The sequence below is a fragment of the Aulonocara sp. 'chitande type north' Nkhata Bay genome, linkage group LG7, assembly GCF_057382095.1.
Source record: "Aulonocara sp. 'chitande type north' Nkhata Bay isolate Kocher_YH1m ecotype deep benthic linkage group LG7, A_spYH_male_GT1.1, whole genome shotgun sequence".
Taxonomy (NCBI): domain Eukaryota; kingdom Metazoa; phylum Chordata; class Actinopteri; order Cichliformes; family Cichlidae; genus Aulonocara; species Aulonocara sp. 'chitande type north' Nkhata Bay.
In genome coordinates, this window is record NC_141350.1 from 61,359,485 (window position 1) to 61,385,402 (window position 25,918).

A 25,918-nucleotide genomic window follows, 5' to 3' on the forward strand; every position below is an offset into this window, starting at 1 on the left:
AATACCTAGGGGAAACACACTAGAACAGGGAGGGCATATAAACTGTAGTTAGAAATTCCTTCACCTTATGCTGAGATGACTGCTTACTGCCATCCACTATATGTGATCCAAACAACTAAGAAGTAAACCTGACTTTGCCATGCGATGACTCTGCTGGGTCCACTAAATACACTTCTTTGATTGCAGACAAATGGTAGTTTGTTTAAGTGACCAAAATGTAATTTAAATAAACACGTGCAAAACTGTTTTCAAACCTGAGGCAGCCCAAATAATTTATTTTAACATCCACTAGCAGCAAAGTCATAAACAGTGAGGGTAAAGGTCACACTGAAGAGCTAGTAGCTTCCAATAATTTACTTTGCTTTTCTTAAAAGTAGCTAATCACTAGAGTCAGCCAGAACCTGCTCCCAGTTGTAATTATAAAAGTGACATTCTAACTTTTCTGGACAAATATTTCTGGAAGTCAATTCACTTTTGCCAAATACAGATAATTTTTCCCAGTATGATTTATCCTTAAACAGTGCTTACACCATTAAAGAATCACACACCCAACAGATTTTGTCAGCTGTTTGACCAGAGGCCTGTGCTATGTAACAGGATCAGGGATCAAGTCAAAGGCTTTACAGGGGTACACCAACACAGTAACATATGCTGTAGACCTAACCTGCTACAGATGTTCAAGATGAACATGAAATCAATTCTAGCATTACTATTCCTGGAAAAGAAGATCACTCAGATAGTGGTAGGGTGTAAAGTCGTTGGACAGGCCTAACAGCAATAATCCTGTGAGCACATGAGAAAATGGGATGTTGTGAGATTGGTTATGTTAGCTGAACTGGCTAAATGTGATCAAACTACTCCAAACATCATGTATACATTTATTTATTATAACAAAGTAACTAGTACACTTAATTTAATGGGAACAGGTCTCTAGCAGTACAGGAGAAAAGCTGCAGACTCCAGAGGACTCAAGAGAACAGCGTAGTCTCCCATCTGAATGTGTTACACTAACCTAGAACTCTTGAGTTTTAGTGTAATCTCATATATATATGAGAAAATGTACATTACAACTCTTTGTTGTGGGTGCCTGGAAAACAAGACAATGAAACTTTATTTAACAGAAGTCCAGAGTTGGTGTCAAAGTCCCCCTGCCCAACCATACCCTCCCCCATTAAACTGTGTACAATTAACTGGCCTACCAAGATACATGGATATCCCAAAACATTTACAACAGTTCAAAGGAACAAGCTGGTGCTTTTAATCAGTTCATTAATACAATAAGTCACAAAGGAAAATGCAGCTTCTAATAAGCCTCATTACCCCCACCACTGAATATATAATAATAAACACATACACATATGTATACACACACACATATATGTATATATATATACATACGTGTGTATTGATATATGTGTGTATGTTATATGTACGTGTGTGCACGCATATTATATATATAATATGCGTGCACACGTATGCGCTAAGGATGCTATGATTAAGTTATCACTGCACCATAGCTTATTTTTATTGAACTCACAACTTCAACAGAAACTGTTTTTATTGTACATACAAATTGTTATTGTATGGAGTTTAAATCTACATAGAATGACGTGCAGAATGCTACAAATTTTTTTTTAATTCTTTTGCATGTCTTTGGGAGATGTAGAGAAATAATGACAGGTGAAAAATCCAGAGAGCCACTGACACCTGCACCTCCACCCCTCTGCAGACCCGCTGTGTATGGAGCTGGTCCTCAGACAATATCTGCAGGCTGTGGCTGCAGAGGAAGAGGACGGACAGGGTGACAACACACAGACCCCCCCCCCCCCCCCCCACCCCCACCCCAAAAAACAAACAAAAAAAAAAAGAAATTTGCTCCCATTGAGTTGAAGAGAGACCACGGAGCGAGGATGGAGAAAAGGTGTTGACTGAAACCTTTAATCATCTTCGCCGTCATCCTGGAAGATGAAGAAGAACAAAAGTATTACAACACAATCATTCAAAGATGTCACCACAGCAGTTTTATTAGCACTCACGTGTGCTAATTACAAGCAGCTTCCAACTACAGCAGCAGCTTTTACATCAACTTGCTACAGGTCTGATAATTTAATTAACTCCGCAAACACGGAAGACAAGGAATGTCACATAAACCACCCGATCCTATACTACGACAACAAATACAATACTACAGTAATGCCACCAGAATACTGGAATAATACAATAACAACAATACAATAATATGGTAGCAACACTAGAACAGTACCAGGTAAAGCCACAATAATATCACTGTAATCCTGTAATAAGACCAATATAATAGTACCAATATAATTACTAGTTTAAAATAGCCTGAAATACACAATGTCTCTATATCATAAGACTTACTGGTCTACAATAACTACACTACGATGTGACAACTCATGTTATACTAACTAATACTATTAATAATGCATGTGTCAGTTGTTGCCATGTTTATACTGCAATAATACCACCATAACAGTACAATATCACTGTAATACTAAATTTCTACCAATGTAATAATATAATACTAATGTAACTCTGTAATACTGCATTACCAACACTGTAAATGTGCAGTTATATCACTCAGCCGATTGGGATATAAGAACTATAATACTACAGCCATGACACCGCAATTATAGCATTAAGTTAGTATTTTAACAGTAATATCATGCTAAAACACTAAAGCTCCGAGAAAGCAATGATACCACAGCAATGCTACAATAGCACTGTAACGATGCAACTTTGTTAACTATAAAATTACTGACTGTGCTGGTTTTGTTTAGTTTTATTTTTGTAATTTTAGATACACTTTACAGATGAATGAGCCACCAAAGGCCATTTATTCAGAAATACTGATAATACCATGAAACTGCCAGATTATTAAATGACACCACTACATCAATTTTCAGCAATACAAAAAAACTGAAATTACAATCTGATGAATGGCCCAGCGCTGCCTTTAGAATTACTAACATGCTAACTCAATTTATTGAGCAGAGTTGTTCCAAACAGTCAGGCTAAAATTACAATAAATCATAGATACTACTAACAAAATGCTCAGTTTTATCTGTTTTAAATGACCTCTGAGAATCAGTGTGTCATCAGATTGGGGTTTGTTTGTGTATTTATTAATATGTCTCTCTTCTTTGTTTAGCGACTGAACAACAGCAGCACGTTTGATAAGTTTGACCTTGATAAGCTGTTGTTAGAATTTATTTACTTTCTACACCAGGATCCTTTTCTATGTAGCTGACGGCCTGTATCTGTGCAGGGGCGGATCTAGCAATGGGGGGGGGGGGGGGGGGGGGGGGGCGCCCACAAAGACATACTTTGCAACTTCATAAAAACAGTCCTAAGGACCCACTGAACCCCTTTCCTCACCTCTCCATCTTCCCCATCACCGTCCTCATCTTCATCTTCACCCTCTTCTTCCTCCCCTTCATCAATATCTTCCAGTCCCTCTTCTTCTTCATCATCATCATCGCCATCGCCTTCCTCATCCTCCATGTCTGGGACCTTGGGAACATAAGAGAAAGGTTGAACAGATTGTTACTTTAGCCAAAGATTCACTTTGGTTACTACTTCTGTTTACTAAATATTTCTGGATACAATTCCAAAACTAAAGCATCTATCAGTTCCCTTAACTTGCCACCAACAACCACACTCAGACAAAAAAGCACCTCCTGTTTTTACTGGCTCACTCACTCAGCCAGAGTTAAACGGGTCAAAATGAGATCTGGATCTGTCAGCGAAAGCAGCTGTGTTACTTGGGTCTAGACTCAGTGAGAAACAAAACAAAACAAAAAAAACCCTCCAGTCTCCTGGAACTAAATCTGAATTACATCGGCATTGTGAAAAGGAGCTTATTCCACTCTTTGAAATTGATGATGACTTTGTTCATTGTGCTGAAGGCGAAACTACGAGTACGATGCAGATGAGTGGAGGCTGTTCATTGATGGTCCAAAACTCAAAAACTGTCCTACTACACCACTCAGACTGGAAGCCAAGACTTTGTCGAGTGTTGTCAAGTTCTTTCCACAAAGTCGAGTTTTTAAACCGTTATAACATCTCCCTCTGGTGTCAGTATGTCTGAGCTTCTGTGCATGATTCTCATTAAAATGGCGGTAAAAAACGATATGGTCATAAACTTGCATCTTCAACCCAGCTGCGACAGCTGAGATGCAATGCGCCAAGTTAGAAAACTCGAGAGGTATACAATTGGCTGAGGCGACACAGGATGTGACGTGAAAATCGTCACCAGACACCGACACAAGGGACACGGCGAGCATAAAAATAGCGTGTGTAGAAGAAACCAATCTTACCAGGTAGTACTGCAGTGGGTTTGGCCAAATGTCATCCTTGATCACTTCTCCAAGTTCATCAGCCCCTGCATCCGAGTGGTCAGTAAACCAGGTGAAGAAGCTCTCTGGCTCCTCATGCTGCCTTTTCTTCCCAGCTTTGTTTGGCGTCTGACCCGTACGTTTTGTCAGGTCCTGATGAGCCAAAAGATGACATTTTTTTGACGAACATAATCAAAGGGCAACTTGGGGAAAATCATTGTAACCGTATTGTACAGTAGTACATATAAACAGAACTGAATTTATAAAGGAAAAAAAATCCAAAGCACATAAAAGTCTAACGGGGAAAAAAAGAGAAAAACAAAAACCAACCTTTCCAGCTTTCCATTTGATTTCAGATGATTTGGAAACCGGGTCGCCGCTCTCGTTTACATTAAACTCTTTGGAGAGGGCTTTGTTCTCGAAGTACGGATTCTCGTCAAAATACTTCAGGAAAGAAAACATTCCAATCAGAATATGGCATGCCAGTTACAATCTATGAATATTACATGAACCTGACAACTCACAAAATCTATTCTATATCCAGACTTTATGTCCTCAAACTCCGTGACCTCCACCCTTGACAAGTAATGAAGTGCTTCCTCGTCCTCCTCTCCCAGAAGAGCTGAAACTAGAGATCAGGTTATGCTGTTAGATCCCATTTCTTTATGTGAACATTTAAAATCACTTAATAATAATTTACCATAACTGATTAACTTTTAGTTCCCGATGGTGACTCTTACGCTCTTGACAGTTCAGAGTCACCATAAACACAGCAGCAACAATCATTTTCATTTAATTACCTTGTGGATGGTTGACGAACGTTGTGACCCAGAAGTTGGGGATTTTGGCTATGATTTCTGATCGCTTCTGAAAGAATGGCTGGCGTAATTTATTGTACTTCTGCTCTACTTTTAAAATTTCTTCACTAGCCTGTTCATTCAGTCTGATGGAGAGAGAAAGACAAAAATGTGATCAATAAAACAGTTTTCTGCAAATTTCCCCCCCAGTACTGATACAGAAGATTCAAACTCACCTGTCAATTTCATTCTGTACTTCATCAATGTGCTCAATTGCTTCCTGCTGCTCTTTTTCTGAAAGAACAAAGAAATGTTTGTTTTTTTAAATTAAGGATTTTGGAGTTTTAAAAAAGTTCAAAATAACACCATTCAGCCTATTCGTTAAAGAGTATTTGTGAAATTAACATGACATGCAGACAAAAATAACAATGCACACAATAGACATGTTACACCATAAATGAGAATTATATATTGATATTTTCACTGGACTGTGCACACCGCAGCATTTGATTTCATTTTGGTTTCATAAACTTAGAAATAGCAAAATTGTACAAGGTTAGTCTCGAATCCTTTTGGCCTAAAGAATTTAGGTAACATTCAGAAAAACTGCCATGAATAAAAATAAGAATATCTCAATATATGTCATGACAGAAAATAATATTGATATGCTTTTATTCATCTTCATCAACCCGGGACGTACAACTATGACTTTTTTCTTTTTAAATAATAACTTGGCTGACAGCCAGCACACTTTTTCTTAGAAGCAAAGAGACCGTCATTATAAAAAAATATTTTAGAACACTTCAAATTATTTTTGAACTTCAGGAAACAGCACGTACAATGGGTAAGTACCAACTGAACGGAAGGTAACTGGGAGCATGTCTGCATTCCTAATATTTACAAATAGAGCCTGGTAGTCTGCCGTGTTAAATCAACTATATGCTGATAAAATGCCATTTACTTTTAGACAAATATAGTTAGACAAGTATATGTTTTTTGTTGTTTGTTTTTGCTTCCCTCGTACAAACCGGATGATACACAGAAACAAAAGAAACAGACTTGTGAAGTTTCAACTTTGGCCAAACTGCAACTTTGATCGGTTCAGAACTTCAATTCATAGAGACATGAACCAGCTTAACACCTCATATCAGTATATAAATAAAATGCATTGTATATAATTATTTCGAAAAAGTGAATCAAGAAACCAGGCTTTATACAGCCTGAACATGATCAGCGTATTTAAACATTTTAAAAGTGCTATGTTGACTGGATGTTGAAGAGACTGATGATGGTCCATGGCAGACAGACCCTGTGCCTCCTGCAGTTTAGGCGCTTCCTGTTACTGCTAAAGGCGGCCTGGTTTGAATGCGAGGCTTAGCGACGTCTCCGCTGTCTGCTCCCCTCTGATAACAACACACCACCCGGTCCACCAAGGATCCCTCCGCGTGTTCCACACATATACTGTCCAAATCCCCCATTTCCAATCCTGTTTAAATGACCAAGTACAGAAGCGCCGGTTTACCATATACACAGACACGATCTCAATAGACGGGCTCCCGTGAACGTTACCCCGCAGCAGCTAACCTTTCCGTTATCGCTGCTCGGCCTCTCTGGGAAAGACTTCTGCACTTGCTAACAATGAGGCCATTTAAGAAGCTACAGCAACAAACGCGTGTACGGAAATGTGCAGGGGCGTGCAGTTCCATCACTACTTCTCCAAGGGCAAACTTCTCAAACCGAGAACAATAACCACACATCCCGCTAAACGCAAAGTAGACACTGGCCTCCAACACGCTCATCAACTAACGCTGGCAGCTAATTTAGGCTAACAGCTAGCACCCGCTCACGCTGCCTAGCATGCTACGTTACTGAAAAGCGCTCCACAGCAACATCCTACCCTGACGTGTATCTGCAGGAAAATATTAATTTAGCTTTTCATCCGCAATCACGCGGACCAAACCACACACCACACTGAGCTGAGAATAACAAAATCACGATAAACAAATGAAAATGGCGTTGTACAGGATAAGCGCCATTCCTTAACGTTACCAGAGGTCTCGTCCGCTCCGTCGTGATTTGAATTCTCCTTCCTACTGACTTTTGCCGATGAGGCCGACATGGTTATCGTTTGTTGTGACTCTTTCGACCAGACGTATATCCAAGGCGGTTCAAAACTCTTCTCCACAGGACAAAAGTTACTTCCACCTTGGACAGAGTGCGTGTCTCGCAGTACACGATAAGGAGGAGGACTGAGCGCAGCTTTGCACGCTCGTTTCTCTCTGCGACTTACCGTAGCTAAACATATCTGTGGTGCTCTACTGCCTCCGACTGGTTGGAGTCCGACACTACAACTTAAAGCGACAGCTTGTACAAAGAAGTTAAGCCTCCACTACCCAGTAAACCACCTTTTCTTTTAGTACGAAATTTCACGGCTACTTCATAACACACACACACACACACACACACACACACACACACACACACACATATATATATATATATAACATAAATAAACATAAGGTGATGGGGGTGTCAGTCAGGATGAAACATAAATAAACAACAACAACAACAAACCGCACACCGAGATCAATTCTACAAATTCTCTCTAGGCTCCTTTTGTCCATGTGTTTCTTTTATCTGTTTATTTATTCATTTATATTTTTGTTATTACATTATGTGTAGTATAGTATGACAGACAGGAACAAAAAAGGGAAGGGTCAACAGCCACACCAGAATCAGAATCAGAATCAGAAAGGGTTTTATTGCCAAATGTTGAGCGGGTTTCCAACATTAGGAAATTGCTGCGGTGCTTCAGTGCAAACATACTGTTATAAATTAAGCTTAAATAGACATGAAAATAAAAATGAGAATAAGAATTAAAAGTGCTAAGTAGATAGATAGATATATACATGATATATACATGAGTGCAGGTGGTGATCAGTGCCAAACATGGAATGATGCAGTGAACACAGCGTAGGGTCATGTGTTAGTGGTGGGAACAGTCATACGGTTATTGTTCATGTGTCCAACAGCAGAGGGGAAGAAACTGTTCTTATGGCGAGAGGTTCTGGTGCGAATGGACCGGAGCCTCCTGCCTGAGGGGAGCAGGTCAAACAGACTGTGTCCAGGGTGAGAAGGGTCAGCTGTGATCCGAGCTGCACGCCCCAGTGTCCTGGAGGTGTACAGGTCCTGCAGAGATGGGAGTCTGCAGCCAATCACCTTCTCAGCAGAGCGCACAACATGCTGCAGTCTCTGTTTGTCCCTGATAGTGGCTCCAGCGTACCACACGGTGATGGAGGAGGTGAGGATGGACTCGATGATTGCGGTGTAGAATTGCATCATCGTCCGTGTTGGCAGGTTGAATTTCTTCAGCTGCCTCAGGAAGTACATCCTCTGCTGGGCTTTCTTAATGACGGAGGTGATGGTGGGCTCCCACTTCAGGTCCTGGGAGATGGTGGTACCCAGGAAGCGGAATGAGTCCACAGAGGTGATGGGGGTGTCAGTCAGGATGATGGGGGGGAGTGGAGCTGTGTGCTTCCTGAAGTCCACAATAATCTCCACTGTCTTCTGGGCATTCAGCACCAGGTTGTTGTGGCTGCACCAGGACACCAAACGTTCAACCTCCCTCCTGTAGGCAGACTCATCCCCGTCCGAGATGAGTCCAATAACGGTGGTGTCATCTGCAAACTTGATTAGCTTGACAGACTGGTGGGTGGAGGTGCAGCAGTTGGTGTACAGGGAGAAGAGCAGAGGAGAAAGAACACAGCCCTGAGGGGAGCCGGTGAGGATGGTCCAGGAGTCCGAGACATTCTTTCCCAGCCTCACATGCTGCTTCCTGTCCGTCAGGAAGTCAGTGATTCACCGGCAGATGGGATCAGGCACATTCATCTGGGAAAGCTTGCCTTGGAGATGGTCTGGAAGGATGGTGTTGAAGGCAGAGCTGAAGTCCACAAACAGGATCCTGGCGTAGGTTCCTGGGGAGTCCAGATGCTGCAGGATGAAGTGTAGGGCCATGTTGATGGCGTCATCTACAGACCTGTTGGCTCTGTATGCAAACTGCAGGGGGTCCAGGAGGGGGGCCGTGAGGGTCTTAAGATAGGAGAGAACCAGGCGCTCAAAAGACTTCATGACCACAGATGTCAGAGCCACGGGTCTGTAGTCATTTAGTCCAGTGATCCTAGGTTTCTTGGGCACAGGGATTATGGTAGAGGACTTGAAGCAGGCAGGCACATGACATGCCTGCAGTGAGGAGTTGAAAATGCCAGAAAACACTGGGGCCAGCTCGTTTGCACAGTGTCTGAGGGTGGCAGGAGACACACCGTCTGGAGCTTTCCGAGCATTCAGACTCTTAAACTGCTTCCTCACACCTTCTTCATGAATATGAAGAGTTGTGGTGGGAGGAGGTGGTGTGAAATCCTCTTTTGTGTGGGGTGAGGTGGGGGGTGTTGTAGGTGAAGTGTTTGAAGGTGGTGATGGCTCTGTGGAGGGGGGAGAGGTGGGGGAATGAGTGTCCAAAGTGTCTCTATTGTTGGGGCCGTTGGAGGTGTGAAGGCTGCCTGATGGCTCGTCAAAACGGCAGTAAAAGTCGTTGAGGGTGTTGGCCAAGAGCAAGTCATCAGTGCGCCCTGGAACCAACAAGAGGGTAGCAGCATCCAGCGGGGAGCAGTAGAGAGGGGAAACCCCTCCCTCCATGACCATATACCACAGGGGCCAAGGCTCAGCAAGCCTTCAGACCCAGGCCCAGCCATTCTCACACACACACACACACACACACACACACACACACACACACACACACACACACACACACACACACACGCTGATTATGCATGATAGTTTATTTTTCCATAAAAATAAAATAAAAAATAACAATAAACTTCAAATAGTTTATTTTAGGCAGAATCATCATTTTAATGGCGGCAACTCTTCCCAAGAGTGATACAGGTAAAATTCTTCAACGTGTGAGATTATCATCTCCTGTTTTTAGCATAGGAATATGATTTAACCATAGGTCTGAGAGCATGATGGAAAAATTGATACATCCATATCAAATTTTACCTGTCTGTAGTGGAGTGGTAGTTATGTTTGGAACTCTTTTGATATCTACATTTTGTTGGATTGCTGGTGCTAGTGGCTTGATAAAATTAACAAAAAGTGAAGGAGAAAGCTGGCAGCTCTGTCTGGTGCCCCTCTGTAGGTTGAAACTATGTACCAATTAATTAAGTCTTGTTCTTTAGGTAATGATGTATTAAATATCCAGCTTCTGATTAGGGGTATGATTCTTTTCTGTGTGAGAAATAGACACTAGTGCATGATCATTGATAGTGACAGGATGAATCTGAGTGTCTGCGTTATCCCTCATAATGGAGCTTCTAACTAAAAAGTGAGATTGTGAGTGGTGTACTGATGAAAAGGTGTAGTCCCCGAGAGTGGGGTGATGTGAATGGCAAACATTGCAAAGACCAAAATCACACATGTATTGTTTGAGAATGTTTGTAGACTGCCAGTTCAAGTTATGAAAGGGTTAATCAACATTTGGCCCATATATACTAGTGATACACAGATCCATATTTTCAATATATAAATAAAGTATTATAAATATACCTTTTGGATCTGTAATAGCTTTGTGAATTTTATGTATTTTTTGTTACGTAATATGGCTACGCCTCTTTGTTTCCAGTTGTTTCTCTGCCATTTAAGTTTAGCTTGGTCTGCGAGTCCTGCTTTTGGGTCCCACCCTTGCCTGCCACACAGAGAACCCTGACAGTGTGTTTACAGATGTTTTGTTCATACAGTATGAATCTCATGTAGAAAGGGAATGTCTGCCTGTAAGTCATTTAACTAGTTAGTAATTTTAAGCCACTTTTCCCTGGAACTAAGTCCACGTACATCCCATGCGACAAACATCAGTGTGGTGATGTTTAAACTAACTGGTGGTGTGGTACATGTTTATTAAAGGTGTGTGTTTGTCGATCTATCTTGTATGGTTGTATGTTTCTGTGCTGTATATTGGTGTTTGTATGGCTGTGTGTTGCTGTGTGTGTATGGCTGTGTATTTGATTAATCTGTATGTTTATGTGGCAAATTGGAGCACTGAGGACAGAGCATACATAATTCTGAGCGCAGAAAGAGAAGGGAAAATAAAAAAAATAGTTTTATAAATTAAATATTTCTAAAAGAAATTAAATACTTTTAAAACTATCTGCAGATGAGTTATATTGCTCTTTTTTCATTCTTTCAGTTATTTGTAAATTGAAGTGTGGCACCTTAGGGTTGAGCAAACTGCAGCATTCATACACTGTAGGTAGAAAACCACCTGAATAAAGCTCAGCTATTACAGTGGTGTTAAATAAATTAAATGCATAAAACAAAATAATTTAAATACATTTGTTAATTTGCTTGAATCTACAGAGAAGTCGCTGTCTCATTGTTTTGTATAATGAAATCTAAAATTCAACAAATGTGGAGTTAATTATGCTATTTCCATTACACCTGTATACATACCTACCTGTAAACTGGGTTTTGCAAGAGATTTCGCAAGGTGGCTAGGTGAACGCGTCCTAAGCCTACCTCAGCTGGCGACTGAATAATTAAATGTGATTGGTTCTTGCAGTGTCACTGTCATTACTGACCGCCAACCAATCCGGCCGCCGTCCCGTGACGTCAGGTTCTCCAGGAGTCTCCGTTTAACTCGATTCAAACTTCTACTCAGATTTGTTTCTGTGATGTGCGGCACGGAGAAGTGGCAGGCCAGTCTGTGAGCATATCCAGCAGGCGCTGAAGTTCACATGCCGATGTGAAATTAATTAGAATAGTCGTGTCAGTCCTACCTGAGCCATTTCATCTACTTTCTGACCCGAAGAAGAGTGTTGGCGGCCAGAAACGGACAAACGGTGTCCACGACAGACCTGACAGCCATCATGTCAGGTTTACCGCTAAAGGTAACGCTGAGTAACGCTTTTTTCATTCTTCACGCTTAGTTCAGTGATCACGGAGGCAAGAGTGCCAGAGTTAAAGGTAGTTAATACTACTTGTAGCCGACGGTAATTGCTTCAGTGCTTAACAGGTTCACTGGATTTTCCTGTTTGTCTTGTTTGCTTCTCCTCGATAAGTTAGCTAATACCTCAGGCTGGGTAGTTATCACACAAATGCTTCAACATAACCAGCAAAAAACGAGCCGGTTTCACACAGAAAAAGACCACAGCACCAGAGCTGTCTGAACTTCTTCGAGCTTGTTGTTGTGGCTACCTCATAGTTTCCCAGGCTTCAGCTTGGATTTTCTTTCTTTCTTTTTTTAAATTGCGTCCACTGACACTTATTTTAACAGCATTAAACGATTTAGCCATTTGTTAGCCTAGTTATTATAAAATCCTTTATTGAACGTTACTTTATCTTTAAAGCCCAACACCATCGCCTAGGACTTTTGAAAAGTTCTTTTAGTTTTGATTGACATAAGGTGTGGTGTGTCTGTTCACGAGCAAAAAGCCATAGAGCTGAATAGCCTGGTAGTGCCTAACACAAAGGACACATCCTCAGCTTTTTTTTTTCTTTTTCTTTTTTGCGACTTGCTACAGCTGAAAGAATGAGTAATGATCAAGTAGTTATTATCGGATTATAATTACGCCGGGTGTTGTTTGGGAATTTGTTTCATATTTTAACTTTTCTGGGCTTTGTTATCACTGGCTATGATATAGCCAGAGACACTGTAAGGATTCTGAATTGAAGTCTATCTAACAAAAAAGAAACAGAACTTCCTAGAAAAACACAAGCTTTTTATTCCATTGTGACCATTTAAATTACATTTCCATTTATAAAAGTGTCCAGAACATTTTTTCAGAAGGCCATGCTGACATAGAGGGCCATTCACTGAACCCTGGAACTACATACTTGTGTAATCAACTTAAAATGCTGTGTCAGTTTAAATCTTTCCAGTTGTCCTGATCACAATTTGTTTGATCAGTAGCATCACAGAGGCTAATGATCAAACAAATTGCATTATTTTACATATCTTTACTTGTATGTCTAACTCAGACGTCCCTACCAATGCAGGACAGATGTGCATCACTCCATACAGAAAATATTGGGGTAGTGTGTACTATTTATGAACAAACACATTGTTGTATACATGGATAGCTGTAGAAAAAAATGTATAATTTGAGACAGTCTCTTTGTAGGATCATGAGAGCCTGCTGGAATATTCATACCAGAGTAATGAGTAAAGCAGCATAGTGTACAGGTGTCAGACAGACGCTGTAAAGTAGTTTATGATAGAAATAGAAATGTTTTTGTTTGTTTGTCTCTTTGTTGAATTATAAATTAAATAGCAGTACAGATTAATGACAACCCATTCCCTCCAGATTATTTCACATAATACATACAGGCTTTCATTGGTTTACTGGGAGTGCTGTTCGGCCTGTTAGGACATTATGTGCTTGGATGGACCATGTGCTTGGTGTCAAAAACTGCAAGTTCTCTAGTGGTGAATTAAGGCTGGGTCCAAAAGGCAGCAGATTCCTGTAAACTCCATGTTAACGGTTTAATCCAAACAATGTTGGCCTCTGGACATTTCCCCCCTTAGTATGAGGGTAATTAAAAAAATGTATTATTTATTTTTATATTATTAACTCCTGTTTTTATATGTGAGGAAGTTGGTTAAAAAAATCCTTTGTACAATTGGCACAAATTCCTTAAGTCAGGAATTACATTGGAAATTTATTCAGATTCCCATTGTGGTGACCCCTTGTGAATAAGGAATAAGCGAAATGTAGCTCTCATCCACCTGGATACTGTTGAGGCTTAAAGTTGTTGTGTGCCCTCGCTAATTAGCAGGTGTGCTCACACAGTCAGTTTTGGCTGATAGCATTTACTTTGCTAGATTTCATCTCTGCTAATTCGTTACTGAACTTGACCTTGGACAGTATTTGTGCTCCTTGTGCCCTATGAACCATTTATAATATTTGGCAAATAATATGGCCTAGTGTCCAGTACAGATGATTCTGCATTAGTGTGGCTGACTGAAACTGTCATTTCACTAACATGGCACTTATTTTAGATCAAATGTTTTGCCATTGTTTGAACAAAGCAATAGAAAGGAGTTCATGTTTTCATAGAGGTATAAACGTATCCTGAAACTCATAATAGGAGATTGGAATGGAAGATTTGTCTTTAGTAAGGCTCACTAATTTTTGCCCATAAGAGGGAGCCATTGTGTCATTCGCTGTTGTTGATGCAGTGTTGGTCCAGATTGATGCTTTTGGTTAGCAGCCTTATCAGTTTTTTTCTGTTTAGCCAGGTGATGATTTTCATTTCGCTTTGGCTGCGCCAATCAGGTTATTTTAAACTAATTTTATTGATTCAGATTAAATTACATTATATAGTTTAGTGTAATTGCATTTTCTAATTGTTCGGCTTTGTACTGCTGATGATTTTCCAAGTTCTTCTCAGTAGCATTGGCCTGTGTCGCTGTGCTTTTCTTTACTGCTAAAATTAGCTAACAGTCGGTAACAATACTGTAGTATTTAAAAAAAAAAAAAAAAAAAAAAGTTGTATGAAGTCTTTCTAATACCAAAATCTGAAGAAGAATGAAGAAGAATGCCTCTTCCCTCTAAAAACAACATGGCAGCCCAACTTCTGTTTGAGTTGCATCTGAACATTCAAACACTTCATACCTACTGTCACACCTACTGCTTCCCCAAATCACTTGGTATGTACACATATTTCTGTTTAAAGGACGTAATCAAGAAAAACAACTGATTCCTAAGAAGGGAAAACCTAAAATAGGAGACATTGGCATGTTTACATCATACATTTAGGACTGAATATCCTTAATTAGCAGTCACGCCAATAAGAGACTGAAACTGTGTTATTGTCTTACAGAATGGGAATCTGAAGAATCTGGAAGAGTGGGATATTCTTGACCCAGAGTTTCAGCAGCGTTTGGAAGCTGCTCGATCAGTGCTCCGGCAGCAGATCCAGCGGGAGCTGAAGATCAAGGAGGCAGCCGAGAGGCTGCGACGGGCAGTCACCAACCGCAAGAGTGCAGCTGATGTGGAGGGCCAACTTAAGGCCTCAACCCGCAAGCTGGAGAAGCTGCACTGGGAACTGCAGGAACTCAACGCAAGGTCTATGGCCACACAGAAAGACAGTGCCATAGGTAACAAAATCTTTTTTCCCTTCATGTAGAAGGAGGAAAACCAGTAAGAGTACAAGTCCATTTGTTTCACAGGTTCTGTTGCATTTAACAAACAGAAGACAAGACCTTAAAAAAGGGGGGCTAGAACAAGGTCAGCAGAATTCCAATACAAACCCAGATCCAGTTTCTTAACATAGGTTTGACTGTTGCTGACTCGTGTTATGGATGTTAATTAGAGAGAACAAAAAGGGAGTCAAACTGTTAACATTGTCAGTATCTCATTTCTGTCGCTAGTTTTCACCCTTTTTGAGGTTACAAGAGCTGTTTTCCATTGAAGCCAGTATAAAAACGTTGGGGTTTTATAAGACCAGAATGGATAAAAGCTACCATCATCCTTGAGTCACACTCCAACATTTTCCTATATAAACTGATTCACATAAAACTTTTTATACAAATAATTAGGACTTTGGTTGAAACCACCACACTGTAAATGACTTGTGTTGGTATATTATGAAAACTATATTTTATATGTATGCACTTTGCCCTAAACCTCCAGGTTCATTGATTAAGGTTAATCTTTAATATACTGGATAAAAATAAATAAAGCAGCAGTGCAGTCCTGTTGTCAGATATTCACATAGTGACAGAAAACATGAGGTATAAATTGTTGGAGAGACGGAGGGAAAGAAATGCACGATTTTGTAACACTTCAGACAATCTATTGTTGTAGGACCTTGACCTTACAATAGAAAGTGCCTTGAAGCAGCTGTTGATGTGATTTTTGATGCTATATAAATAAAATTGAATTCAATAAAATTGCATCAGTGATTGCAGTAAAGGGCGCTGCAGCACACACAAGCTGTTACATGTGGATGTCAGCTGGGCTGCACTGCTACCCACAGAGAGCATAATGTTTAGAAACCTTTCCATCTGCCCCTGGGAGCTCCATGGGGACTGCAGATTGAAAATTTGATTCATTACCCTTCTTTTTATGTGAGAAGAATGGTTTCTTTACATAATGTCATAAACTAAGCAAAATCCCAACATGCTTAAATCAGAAAAATTCTAAGCAGTGTATATAGGCCCCCCAGACAGGACACGTCGGGGATGCTGTGTTTTATGCTGTATTTGTCTTAACCACCACTTTTCTAAGGCCACTATACTATACAGAGATAAATCACTTGATCTGAAGTTGGTATCCATCTAATATTTATCTTATTTGTATCCTAACCCTTTATACAGCCTGTATGTTTTGTTTTTTCCATGCAGGTCACTTAGAGGAAGAAGAAGACCTGTCAGGAGAGACATGTCAGTGGGAAGAGGTCACATCACCACTGGACAGTCGAGTCAGAACACTGAAGAAACAACTTACCATGGAGACCAAGGTCAAACAGGGTGCTGAGAACATGATCCAGACTTACACTAATGGCTCATTTAAGGTATTATACAACATGACCTAATTTATGCATAGCACAACACACAAAGCCTCACGAGTACCACTTTACACTCTCTCTGAGTGGCTCATGTGGTAAATTGCTGTTCCATGTAAAACTTTTACAGTAACTGAATACATTATTAAGAGGAGGATTAGACTTATAGCACTTTGCCAGATGCCTTTATGAATTAGAATTTCTCACTGTGCAGAATAGTTTGTATTTTTGTTAACAAGGTTCTGCCTTTCTTTATAACTACTCTTTATGAAGTCATTTAGAGATGTTGGTTCAAATTTAAAACTTTTATACATTTAAAGTTCGAAGTAAGGCATTCTTATGCAGACATTTTGACATATTAGAGAAGGGGAATGGACAGCCTGGGCGTAGACCAGGTTAATTATCAGTCTAATTATCAGGCTGTTGAAGGCAAAGAGGGAACTAATACTGTTAAGCACCGTGTGTAAATCCTTTTGGAATGACTTAGTTTCTTGTATAAACTGGGCAGAGAACATTATACCATCTGAGCTAAATCAAAATGACAGATCAAATCGTGTGCCTAACACATATCACAGTTCTAACCTTTCCTGAAAAAGTAAACTTCCCGTGTGTGTGTGTGTGTGTGTGTGTGTGTGTGTGTGTGTGTGAGAGAGTGTGAGACCTTTAAGTTACTTTCTTTCTCTTGATCAGAAGTTCTGTGTTGGTTTGTAATTGTTTGTTTTATTTTCCAGGACAGAAAGATGCTCTCTGCAGCCCAGCAGATGTTGCGGGACAGTCGTACTAAAATAGAGCTGCTGCGCATGCAGATTGTTAAAGTCAGTCAAGCCAGAGATGGAGAGGAGGATGGCAAATATGGTAAATCTTATCACTCACACACGTACTGTTCTTGTATGGGCAGTGTTTTCACTGCAGATATCTTATACTGACGGTTTGTCTTCAGTATGTTTCAATAAACAAAATGAATGTGAAACATAATGGATCAAAAATGACTTGAGAAAATATCAAATTTACCGTATTTCCCGGACTACAAAGCGCACCTGAATATTAGCCGCACAAGCTAAAATCAGGGGAAAATCCTGTTTTGTACATACATTAGCCGCACCTGACCAAAAGCCGCAGGTGTTTCAATGTTGACTCATCATATGTAAGAGAATATGCACAAAGGGAATTGTCAGGAAAGAGATGGCTGTTTGGAGACACACCCCTTTTATTAATATTTTGAAAAACAAGTTATGGGTACATATTTGCACATGTGCTGTGCTTCATAAATGAGTAACAAATGTATTACATAACAATAACCTACAGCACACCAGAAAAATAGATTCGGACTACCTTTTAGGCTCAGGTGCAGTGACACGGCTTTAACAAGAAGAAAAGTCAGTCATTCACCACCATCTTTCTCTTCTTCCTGCGCACTGAAACCACCAAAGTCCTCTTCTCCAGTGTCGGATACGAACAGGATCAGGATGGCTTCGTCATCCACTCTCAGCTTCTTTCCTTCGTTGTCACTTTCAAAACCAAAGAAATCCTCGTTGTCAGTGTCAGAGTCGAACACCCTCAGAAGGGCCGTGGCGGTGTCCTCCTCTCCATCATGCAGCAGTCCAGCCCTTCGAAATCCGTTGGTGATCGTGGATGTTTTCACACTTTTCCACGCTGTCAGAATCCACCGGTGGAGTTGAGCACAACTTGCTTTTCGCAAGTTTATCGCCACTCGTCATCCACGACTCCCGCTGAACACGTAGCGCTACTTTGAAGTTTGTTTTTCGCGCTACTTGTACGGCACTATGTTGCCTGGCGGATGGACATGTGACCAACATACCACTCTTGAACCCCGATCCTTCCGCCAGGCAACGTAGTGCCGTACAACAGCGGAACAAACAAAACAAATCGTCTTACGATATCACAAAAATCATGGACAATCTATAGAAAAGCCGCACCTGACTAAAAGCCGCAGGGTTCAAAGCTTGTGCAAAAAGTAGCGGCTTATAGCCCGACAATTACGGTATATTGAATGCAAATGAATTTGTATTCTGTTCTGTGTCTTATGGTCTTAAGTAGTTGGAGTGTGCTTAGATGTTATGGAAATGTCTGTGAAGGTTCTTAGTCCTCCAGGTCATCGTAGTCTAAGGAGCTTGGAAAGAAAAGCGTTTGGACTTCTTTAAGTTAGGTTAGAGTCCCAGACCCAGCCACACACTCAGACACAAACTGGTTCATCCCAAAGACAAAACTCCCAAACACAAAATTAACAACGTAGTGTATGCGGTGCAGTGTAGTGAGGAATGCTCAGACCTCTACATTGGAGAGACCAAACAGCCACTTCATAAACGCATCTCACAACATGGAAGAGCCACCTCAACAGGACAAGACTCAGCTGTTCATCTGCATCTAAAGGTCAAAGGTCATTATTTTGAGGATGCCACTGTTAAAATTTAGGACAGAGAAGACAGATGGTTTGAGATAAGTGAAAGAAGCCATCTATGTCAACTGTGAACGGCTCTCTTTGAACAGAGGGCGGTGCTTACGACATCAGCTGTCTGCCATCTATAATCCAGTTTTGAGATCCCAGTAGAGATCTCAGTAAATCACATGATAAGGTGGGGCTACATCTCACAATGGGTTCACCTGAAACCTTCGCTGATTGTGAACCACACCCATTTTCAGACCTTGGCTCAAGTGATTATGCAGAGGATCAATGGGGGGGTCCATGATCCTCTTGGGGACTCTCCATCAATTGCTCTTAGAGCTGAAGAAGCTTCTCGGATGAGAGGTGAAATGTCCTAAAACAACTTAAAGAAGTCCAGATGCTTTTCTTTCCAAGTTCCTTAGACATGTTAATAATTGATATTTTACTAATTTTAGTACAGTGGTGATTACTGGTGGTGGTGGTGACTGTTTTGTTCATCTGCACTAAGGTCATTCTATGGAGATGATCAGTCCTGTGGAGCTGCGAGTTGCTGAATTAATTCACCACATGAAGATTGAATCAGCTGTAGCAGAAGGAGCCAAAAATGTGGTGAAGCAACTGAGCGGGCATAAAGTCCAGGACCGCCGAATACTTGCAGAAGTGGGTACCAGCTGGAATGTCTTCACTTTCACCAACCTAACAGCTACAACAAGAACACGATGGCTATAAATAGTTAGAATGAACATTTTTGAACTACAGTTGAGTTCAAGGTGACCTTCACAATATATTCCACAATATGTAGAACTGCCCTGGGATGGCTGTGGCTCGAGTGGTAGAGCAGGTGATCTACCAATCACAGTCAATCCCTGACTCCTAGATACTGAAGCCTGAATTGCCTCTGATGCATTCATAAATGTGTATGTGTGTGAATGTTTGTTAAATGCACTTTGCTGTATGTGTGGTTTGAGTGCTCAAAGTGAGTTGAGAGGTGCTATAGAAAAACCATTCCATTCACTATTTGCCTTGATTTATTTGTGCAATATCTCTAAAATTAGAAGCATCCTTTGTCAGGGTGATACTGAAGCACACATATACATGTTTTTTTTGTCATTTAAAACACTTATGGTCAGTTTCATGATAGATTAGATCAAAAAACTACTTTTGTTTAGTAGTTTGATTAGAAGTGAACCCAAACAATTGGGTATTACTGGTTTTTCAAATTGTGTTCATATTTACAGTCTATGTCTATATACAGCTCATGTTTTTATGATATTTTTGCATAGTGAGCAGATTACAATACACATTTCCAAATTTCAGTGCGTAAATATAAATCTGATTACATGCATACATACAGATTGAGATATAATCTGAACTCCATATGTTTGCAATTAATTGCAACATAATTATTAATATTGTTGCATCAGAGATTGCATTTCTGTATCCTTCAGGCCCAGGCGCGAATGCAGGAGTCATCTCAAAAGGTGGATTTGTTGCGTCTCTCGTTGGAGAGACGTTTATGTGAGCTGGCTCATGATCATCCCACACATGCTACCATTAAAGAGGCTTTAATAGTAGGCACCTCACCTTCTTACGGCACTCCAAAGAAACACTCCCAGGCTCCAGCCTCTTCTTCATCTTCATCCTTCTTCAAACCAGCCAGTCTAACAGGTTGTTTAAGTCTGCTAGACTCTTTTAAAGCAAAATTTTGATAGTCATTTTATTAAATAACCGTTCATAACAACATTTAAATTTAAAATGTATTTTTTTTTTTTTACCTGAAGCAGCTTTCCATTGAATTTTCAGTAATGTTATCCCAAGTAAGAACTAATGACTGAAACACTTTTCCTTAGGTCGTTTGGAGGTATGTTTGATGGGTTGCCAGGACCTGTTGGAGTCAGTTCCAGGCCGTAGTTGTGTGACCAGTGTCTCAACCACCTCTGGGAGCATCTCGGATATGAAGTCTCTGAAGGTACGAACCGGACGCAGTGCCAAGGCTGAAGACATTTCCTGTAAGTCAACTTTTTTTTTTTTTTTACTTTTTTTTTTTTTTAGACCTTTTAATTTTCTTTGTGTCATAAAATGCAAAAATCCAGTAATGGACACTTAAACTAACAAGTAATTGGTTTCAGAAATGGTAAAACTGACAAGACGAACATTTTTGTATTTCAATACAAACCTGAAGTTGTAGTCGAGTATTAGCTACATTTCCATTAGATATTTTGTCCCAGTAACTGAAAGGTTCTTTCAGACTGTAGGTTATCTGGATCTAGATATCTGTCTCTCTGTGTTAGCCCTACGACAGGCTTGCAACCTCTCTAGGGTGTTTCCCGCCTGTCACCCCATTGTAACTGGGAGGGGCTGGATTAAGTGGAATGAATGGATGGACTGTACACAAAACAAACTACTCCTGTCCATTAGGTAGCTGTGCTGGCGGGCGTGATTAAGGATGCCATGCAGGTGCGTCAACCCTCCCTGCACGGCACCGCAGACCACGCCCGCCTAGTTAAAAACACGGGGACTCAGGGGTTGGAGTGTTGTGGTGTGACAAATATTGAATAAAATGGCTCAAACCTATGATCCCTGGACCCACCGTGTCTCATTCACACCACAGTAGCTATTATAGGAATTATTGTGACACAGTTCTGTACCAACTGTAAGTGTGTTATGCTACAGTTGGTGGTGATTTACTGCTTTTCAGAAGAAAAAAAGAGGTGAACAAAAGCAGCAACGCAGATTCAAAACACTTGAAGGATACACAAAAGCAGCAACGCAGATTCAAAACACTTGAAGGATACACAAAAACAATCAGAATCAGAATACTTTATTGATCCCTAGGGGAAATTATGTTGGTTACAGTGCTCCAGTACAAACAGTAACAAAAACAGACAATACAAGTAAGAAATACAGACAGGCTCAAGGTTTTTTCCACCAAAATTGCAGGACTGAAAATAAGCAAAAGTATTTTACAAGCTCTGTAGACATGGCCAAATCTTTGCACCATTTTAATTTCAGTCAGCTTCCAGCCACTCAGAAATGTTTGGATCATGGCAGTCTTGTGGGTTCTGCTGCCTCTTTAACTCTGCAGACCCCACCCAAGAGTTACTGAAGTTTAGGAGCATTTCCGTGGGTAACATAATTCATACTAAAAGTAGTTTTAATCCTGGTCCTCATGACCATGATCTAAATTATTTACATTTCCTAGTTCCTCGTGGAGACATTCTTCGGCGGTTTGTTAATCTTTGAAGACTTGATAATATGAGTCTATTTCTTACTGAGGTAGATGTTTCTCCATATACATTTTGAAAGATTTCTAAATTGCTTGTTTTCCTGTTTTTATGACATTAGGTCTAAGAAATGTAGTAAGCCCTGAATTTATGGTAACTTACAGGTTTTCGTTTTGATTAGTTTTCTGACTGCATCTGTTTTCTTTGTTTTTCAGCGGAGATAAGTGCAGTGCTGAAGGTTGACAACAGAGTAGTGGGGCGCACACAGTGGAGACAGCTGGGCAAAGAGGCCTGGGGCCAGAGCTTCAGCATTGAACTAGAACGGGTCAGTGGCTGCCATGTACTTGCTTTAAGGATTATTTCAAATCATCACTAATATATTATGACAGCGTTAAATTAGTTAGGTTTCAGACTACACGTGCATGCAAATAGGTTATTCTCTGTCAAGAACAACGCAGCTTTGAAGAAAGTGATTTGCACCTGCACCAAAATTCAGTTGATTGTGTCTTTGCCCATTCTCTATCTCTTCACCAATTTCAGGGGATTTGGCTTGGTAGTTTTCTTTGTTTTATGAAGAAAAAAAAAAATCTTGTTCACAGACAGCATGGGATCTCAGCTTGGTGAAGGAAAGAAGAATCTTTTATCCTCAGATTCACAGCATGGGCTTATTCTTCTCCAACTCCACAGTTCACTTCTTTTCTTCTTAGCGATTGCTGGAGTAGCCTTCCATGTGTCGCTTTTTAATATTAACGATATTTATTCTCATCAAATTTCGTTTTAGCTCCCTTTAAACCAACTTTGTTCTGATTGACAGAGACTACATTACAAACTGGAATAGCATGAAAAATAGTTAAAAAAGTAGTTGTTGCCCATTCTTTCTCTATAAAGAAAGTTTGAACCTTTTGTTTCCAGTGTTTCTGTATTTATTTTATTATAAAAGGTGAGTGTATCCAGAAAAGTAGAACTGCTTATTTATTTATATAAAGCCAATTTTTGTTTAGTGAATCAAGGCAAAAAATCCTGATAATTCAACTCACTGTATTTTTCTTGCAACTGTCATTCTGTAAACAAATTTGTCCTTGTGAAGAGTCAAATTTCAGACATAAAAATCATTTTAGAAGCAGAATGTGTGATGTGTAAAAGTACCTTTTTGTATAATGTTTAGGACAAGAATTCACACAGTTTTCCTTTGCGGTCAGAGATATTGTATAACCTCTTCATACTAGTAGTCAGAAGAAACGAAAAAGATTTTCTGTTACTTGCGTAAATACTTATTCCTCCCAGAGTCGGATTGTGAGGTCTTTTTTTTTTTCCCGAGGCACTGGCACATATAAAAATCGGATCCCGAACTGACTCAGACCTGAAATCATGCTGATTTTGTGTCTAACAAAACATGAGATAGTCAGCCGTGTCAGAGTCCTCTTGTAAATAATTCCCCTCGCCCCTGCGGGCGGTCTTTTGTTCCTTCAAGCTCTGTTCCTCTACCAGAGGCCTGAGAGTTTGAGGGTCCCTTGGGGTATCTTTCCTGTTCCTAGGACTGCGCTCTTGTGGACAGAGATCTTGGATTTTGTTCCTGGGATCTGTTGGAGCCACTCGCCTAGTTTGGGAGTCACCGCACCTAGTGCTCCGATTATCACTGGGACCACTGTTACCTTCACCTTCCACATTTTCTCAAGCTCTTCTCTGAGCCCTTGGTACTTCTCAAGCCTCTCGTGTTCCTTTTTCCTGATGTTGCTCGTTACATCTGTCACTACAGCCATCTTCCTCTACCATGTCCAGTTGGGTAGCCATCACTATTTTGTCCGTCTGCATCTGGAAATCCCACAGGATCTTAGCTTGGTCATTCTGGACCGGGGCGTCTCCCATTTTGACCTCGGGACTTTCAGGCTATACTCTGCACAGATGGCCACTTGGTTATGGCGGTCCATTTGTGCTGGATTGTCTCAGGGGTAACTTTACACAGCCTGCACCTGGGGTCTTGCCTGGTATAGACCCCAGCCTCTATGGATCTTGTGATTAGAGCTTGTTCTTGTGCTGCCATGATTAAGATAAGATAACCTTTAATAGTCCCACGTGTGGGAAATTTGTTTTGTTACAGCAGTGCACAGTGCAAAGTTACATAGAAAAAAATAAACACTAGAATAAGATATCAATAAGATACTGCACACAATAGAATAGAATAAAATACTATATACAATTGAATAAAAATAGAATACAAATGCTATATACAATTGAGTATAATACAACGATCCCAGAAAAGAGTATTGCACTTAGTGTTATTGCACATGTGTGGATGCGTGTGTTTGATCAGTTGAAGTCTTTGTTGTGGAGTCTGACAGCAGTGGGGAGGAAAGACCTGTGAAATCTCTCCGTCCCACATCGTGGGTGCAGCAGCCTGCCACTGAAGGAGCTGCTCAGTGCTGTCACAGTCTGCTGCATGGGGTGGGAGATGTTGTCCAACAGGGATGACAGCTTAGCCACCTTTCTCCTGTCACTCACCACCTCCACTGGGTCCAGAGGGCATCCTAGAACAGAGCTGGGCCTCCGGATCAGCCTGTTTAGTCTCTTCCTTTCCCCAGCAGAGATGCTGCCACTCCAGCAGACCACACCGTAAAAGATGGCTGAGGCCACCACAGTCATAGAAGGTCTTCAGGAGTGGGCCCTTCACTCCAAAAGACCTGAGTCTCCACAGCAGGTACAGCCTGCTCTGCCCTTTCCTGTTAGTGCCTCTGTGCTGTCGTTCAATTTAGTGTTGTCCAGCCACTGGTACGATTTCGGGATGTCAGCCACTTCCTGTATCTTCCGGTAGTATATACCATGCAGGGGCCTGCCCTTCCATGATGGTTCTTCCTCTTGCTCCTCTTTCTTGCATTTCTGCTGCCTGAGTTAGTCAGTCGTGGCCATCTTTTTGCTGATGAACTTGTGGATGTTCGTTGTCTCATCCTGGGCTGTGGTGCTGACACTCACCAGTCCCCGGGCTCCTTCCTTTCGATTAGCATACAGTCTCAGGGTGCTGGACTTGGGGGGGGAAACCCTCCATGCATGGTCAGGAGCTTCCTTGTCTTGATGTTAGTGCCTTCCGTCTCTTCCTTTGGGCAGCTTATTGTCTCAGCAGGGGTACCTGATCACGGGCAGGGCGTAGGTGTTGGTAGCATGGATCTTATTCTTACTGTTCACCTGACTTCTCAGCACTTGCCTGACCCTCTGTGTTTTTGTTGCAGCTTTTCTAGCAGCCTCTTCATGGTTCGCATTTGCTTGTGGTATTACCAGGTACTTGTAGTTGTTCTCAATGTTGGCAATGTTGCCTTCTGATAGTTTGATCCCTTCAGTTCTGACTACCTTCCAGTTCTTTGTCACCATCCGACTACACTTCTCCAATCTGAACGACATGTCCTTGCTGGAGATGCTGGAGATGCTGAAGGTGTGGATCAGTGAATCGATGTCTCATTTACTCTTGGCATACAGCTTGATGTCATCCATTTAGGGTAGGTGGCTGACAATTGCTCCATTCTGTAGTTGGTACCCGTATGTAATCTTGTCAATGATCTCACTGAGGGGGCTCAGGCTTGTGCA

At 41.0% G+C, this 25,918-nt stretch overlaps 2 protein-coding genes across 2 annotated transcripts in view; one reads left to right on the forward strand and one right to left on the reverse strand.

Annotated features, from left to right (window-relative positions):
- Window positions 1-1,835: 1,835 nt before the first annotated feature.
- Window positions 1,836-7,429, reverse strand: setb (SET nuclear proto-oncogene b). Its single transcript, XM_086301776.1, has 8 exons — window positions 7,205-7,429; window positions 5,392-5,449; window positions 5,159-5,301; window positions 4,883-4,986; window positions 4,689-4,802; window positions 4,341-4,511; window positions 3,400-3,534; window positions 1,836-1,958 (listed from the first exon to the last, which is right to left on the reverse strand). The coding sequence occupies exons 1-8, from the start codon at window positions 7,272-7,274 to the stop codon at window positions 1,938-1,940; spliced, it is 816 nt and encodes a 271-aa protein (XP_086157902.1). The 5' UTR covers window positions 7,275-7,429; the 3' UTR covers window positions 1,836-1,937.
- Window positions 7,430-11,832: 4,403 nt separating this feature from the next.
- Window positions 11,833-25,918, forward strand: part of pkn3 (protein kinase N3) — a 33,058-nt gene continuing 18,972 nt past the window's right edge. Inside the window, exons 1-8 of the mRNA XM_086301777.1 lie at window positions 11,833-12,096; window positions 15,032-15,308; window positions 16,557-16,726; window positions 17,449-17,572; window positions 19,630-19,781; window positions 20,570-20,789; window positions 20,972-21,130; window positions 22,561-22,670. Coding sequence (XP_086157903.1) covers window positions 12,076-12,096; window positions 15,032-15,308; window positions 16,557-16,726; window positions 17,449-17,572; window positions 19,630-19,781; window positions 20,570-20,789; window positions 20,972-21,130; window positions 22,561-22,670 — 1,233 coding nt within the window. The 5' untranslated portion in view covers window positions 11,833-12,075. The remainder of the gene's footprint in view (window positions 12,097-15,031; window positions 15,309-16,556; window positions 16,727-17,448; window positions 17,573-19,629; window positions 19,782-20,569; window positions 20,790-20,971; window positions 21,131-22,560; window positions 22,671-25,918) is intronic.

What these genes read in the sequence shown, in the direction of transcription:
- setb (XM_086301776.1), bottom strand. Translation starts at nt 7,274, where the DNA reads ATGTCGGCCTCATCGGCAAAAGTCAGTAGGAAGGAGAATTCAAATCAC. An exon ending in CGGAGCGGACGAGACCTCTG is followed by an intron (nt 5,450 to 7,204) that starts GTAACGTTAAGG and finishes TTGTTCTTTCAG; the next exon opens with AAAAAGAGCAGCAGGAAGCA. An exon ending in TCAAATGGAAAGCTGGAAAG is followed by an intron (nt 4,512 to 4,688) that starts GTTGGTTTTTGT and finishes TTGGCTCATCAG; the next exon opens with GACCTGACAAAACGTACGGG.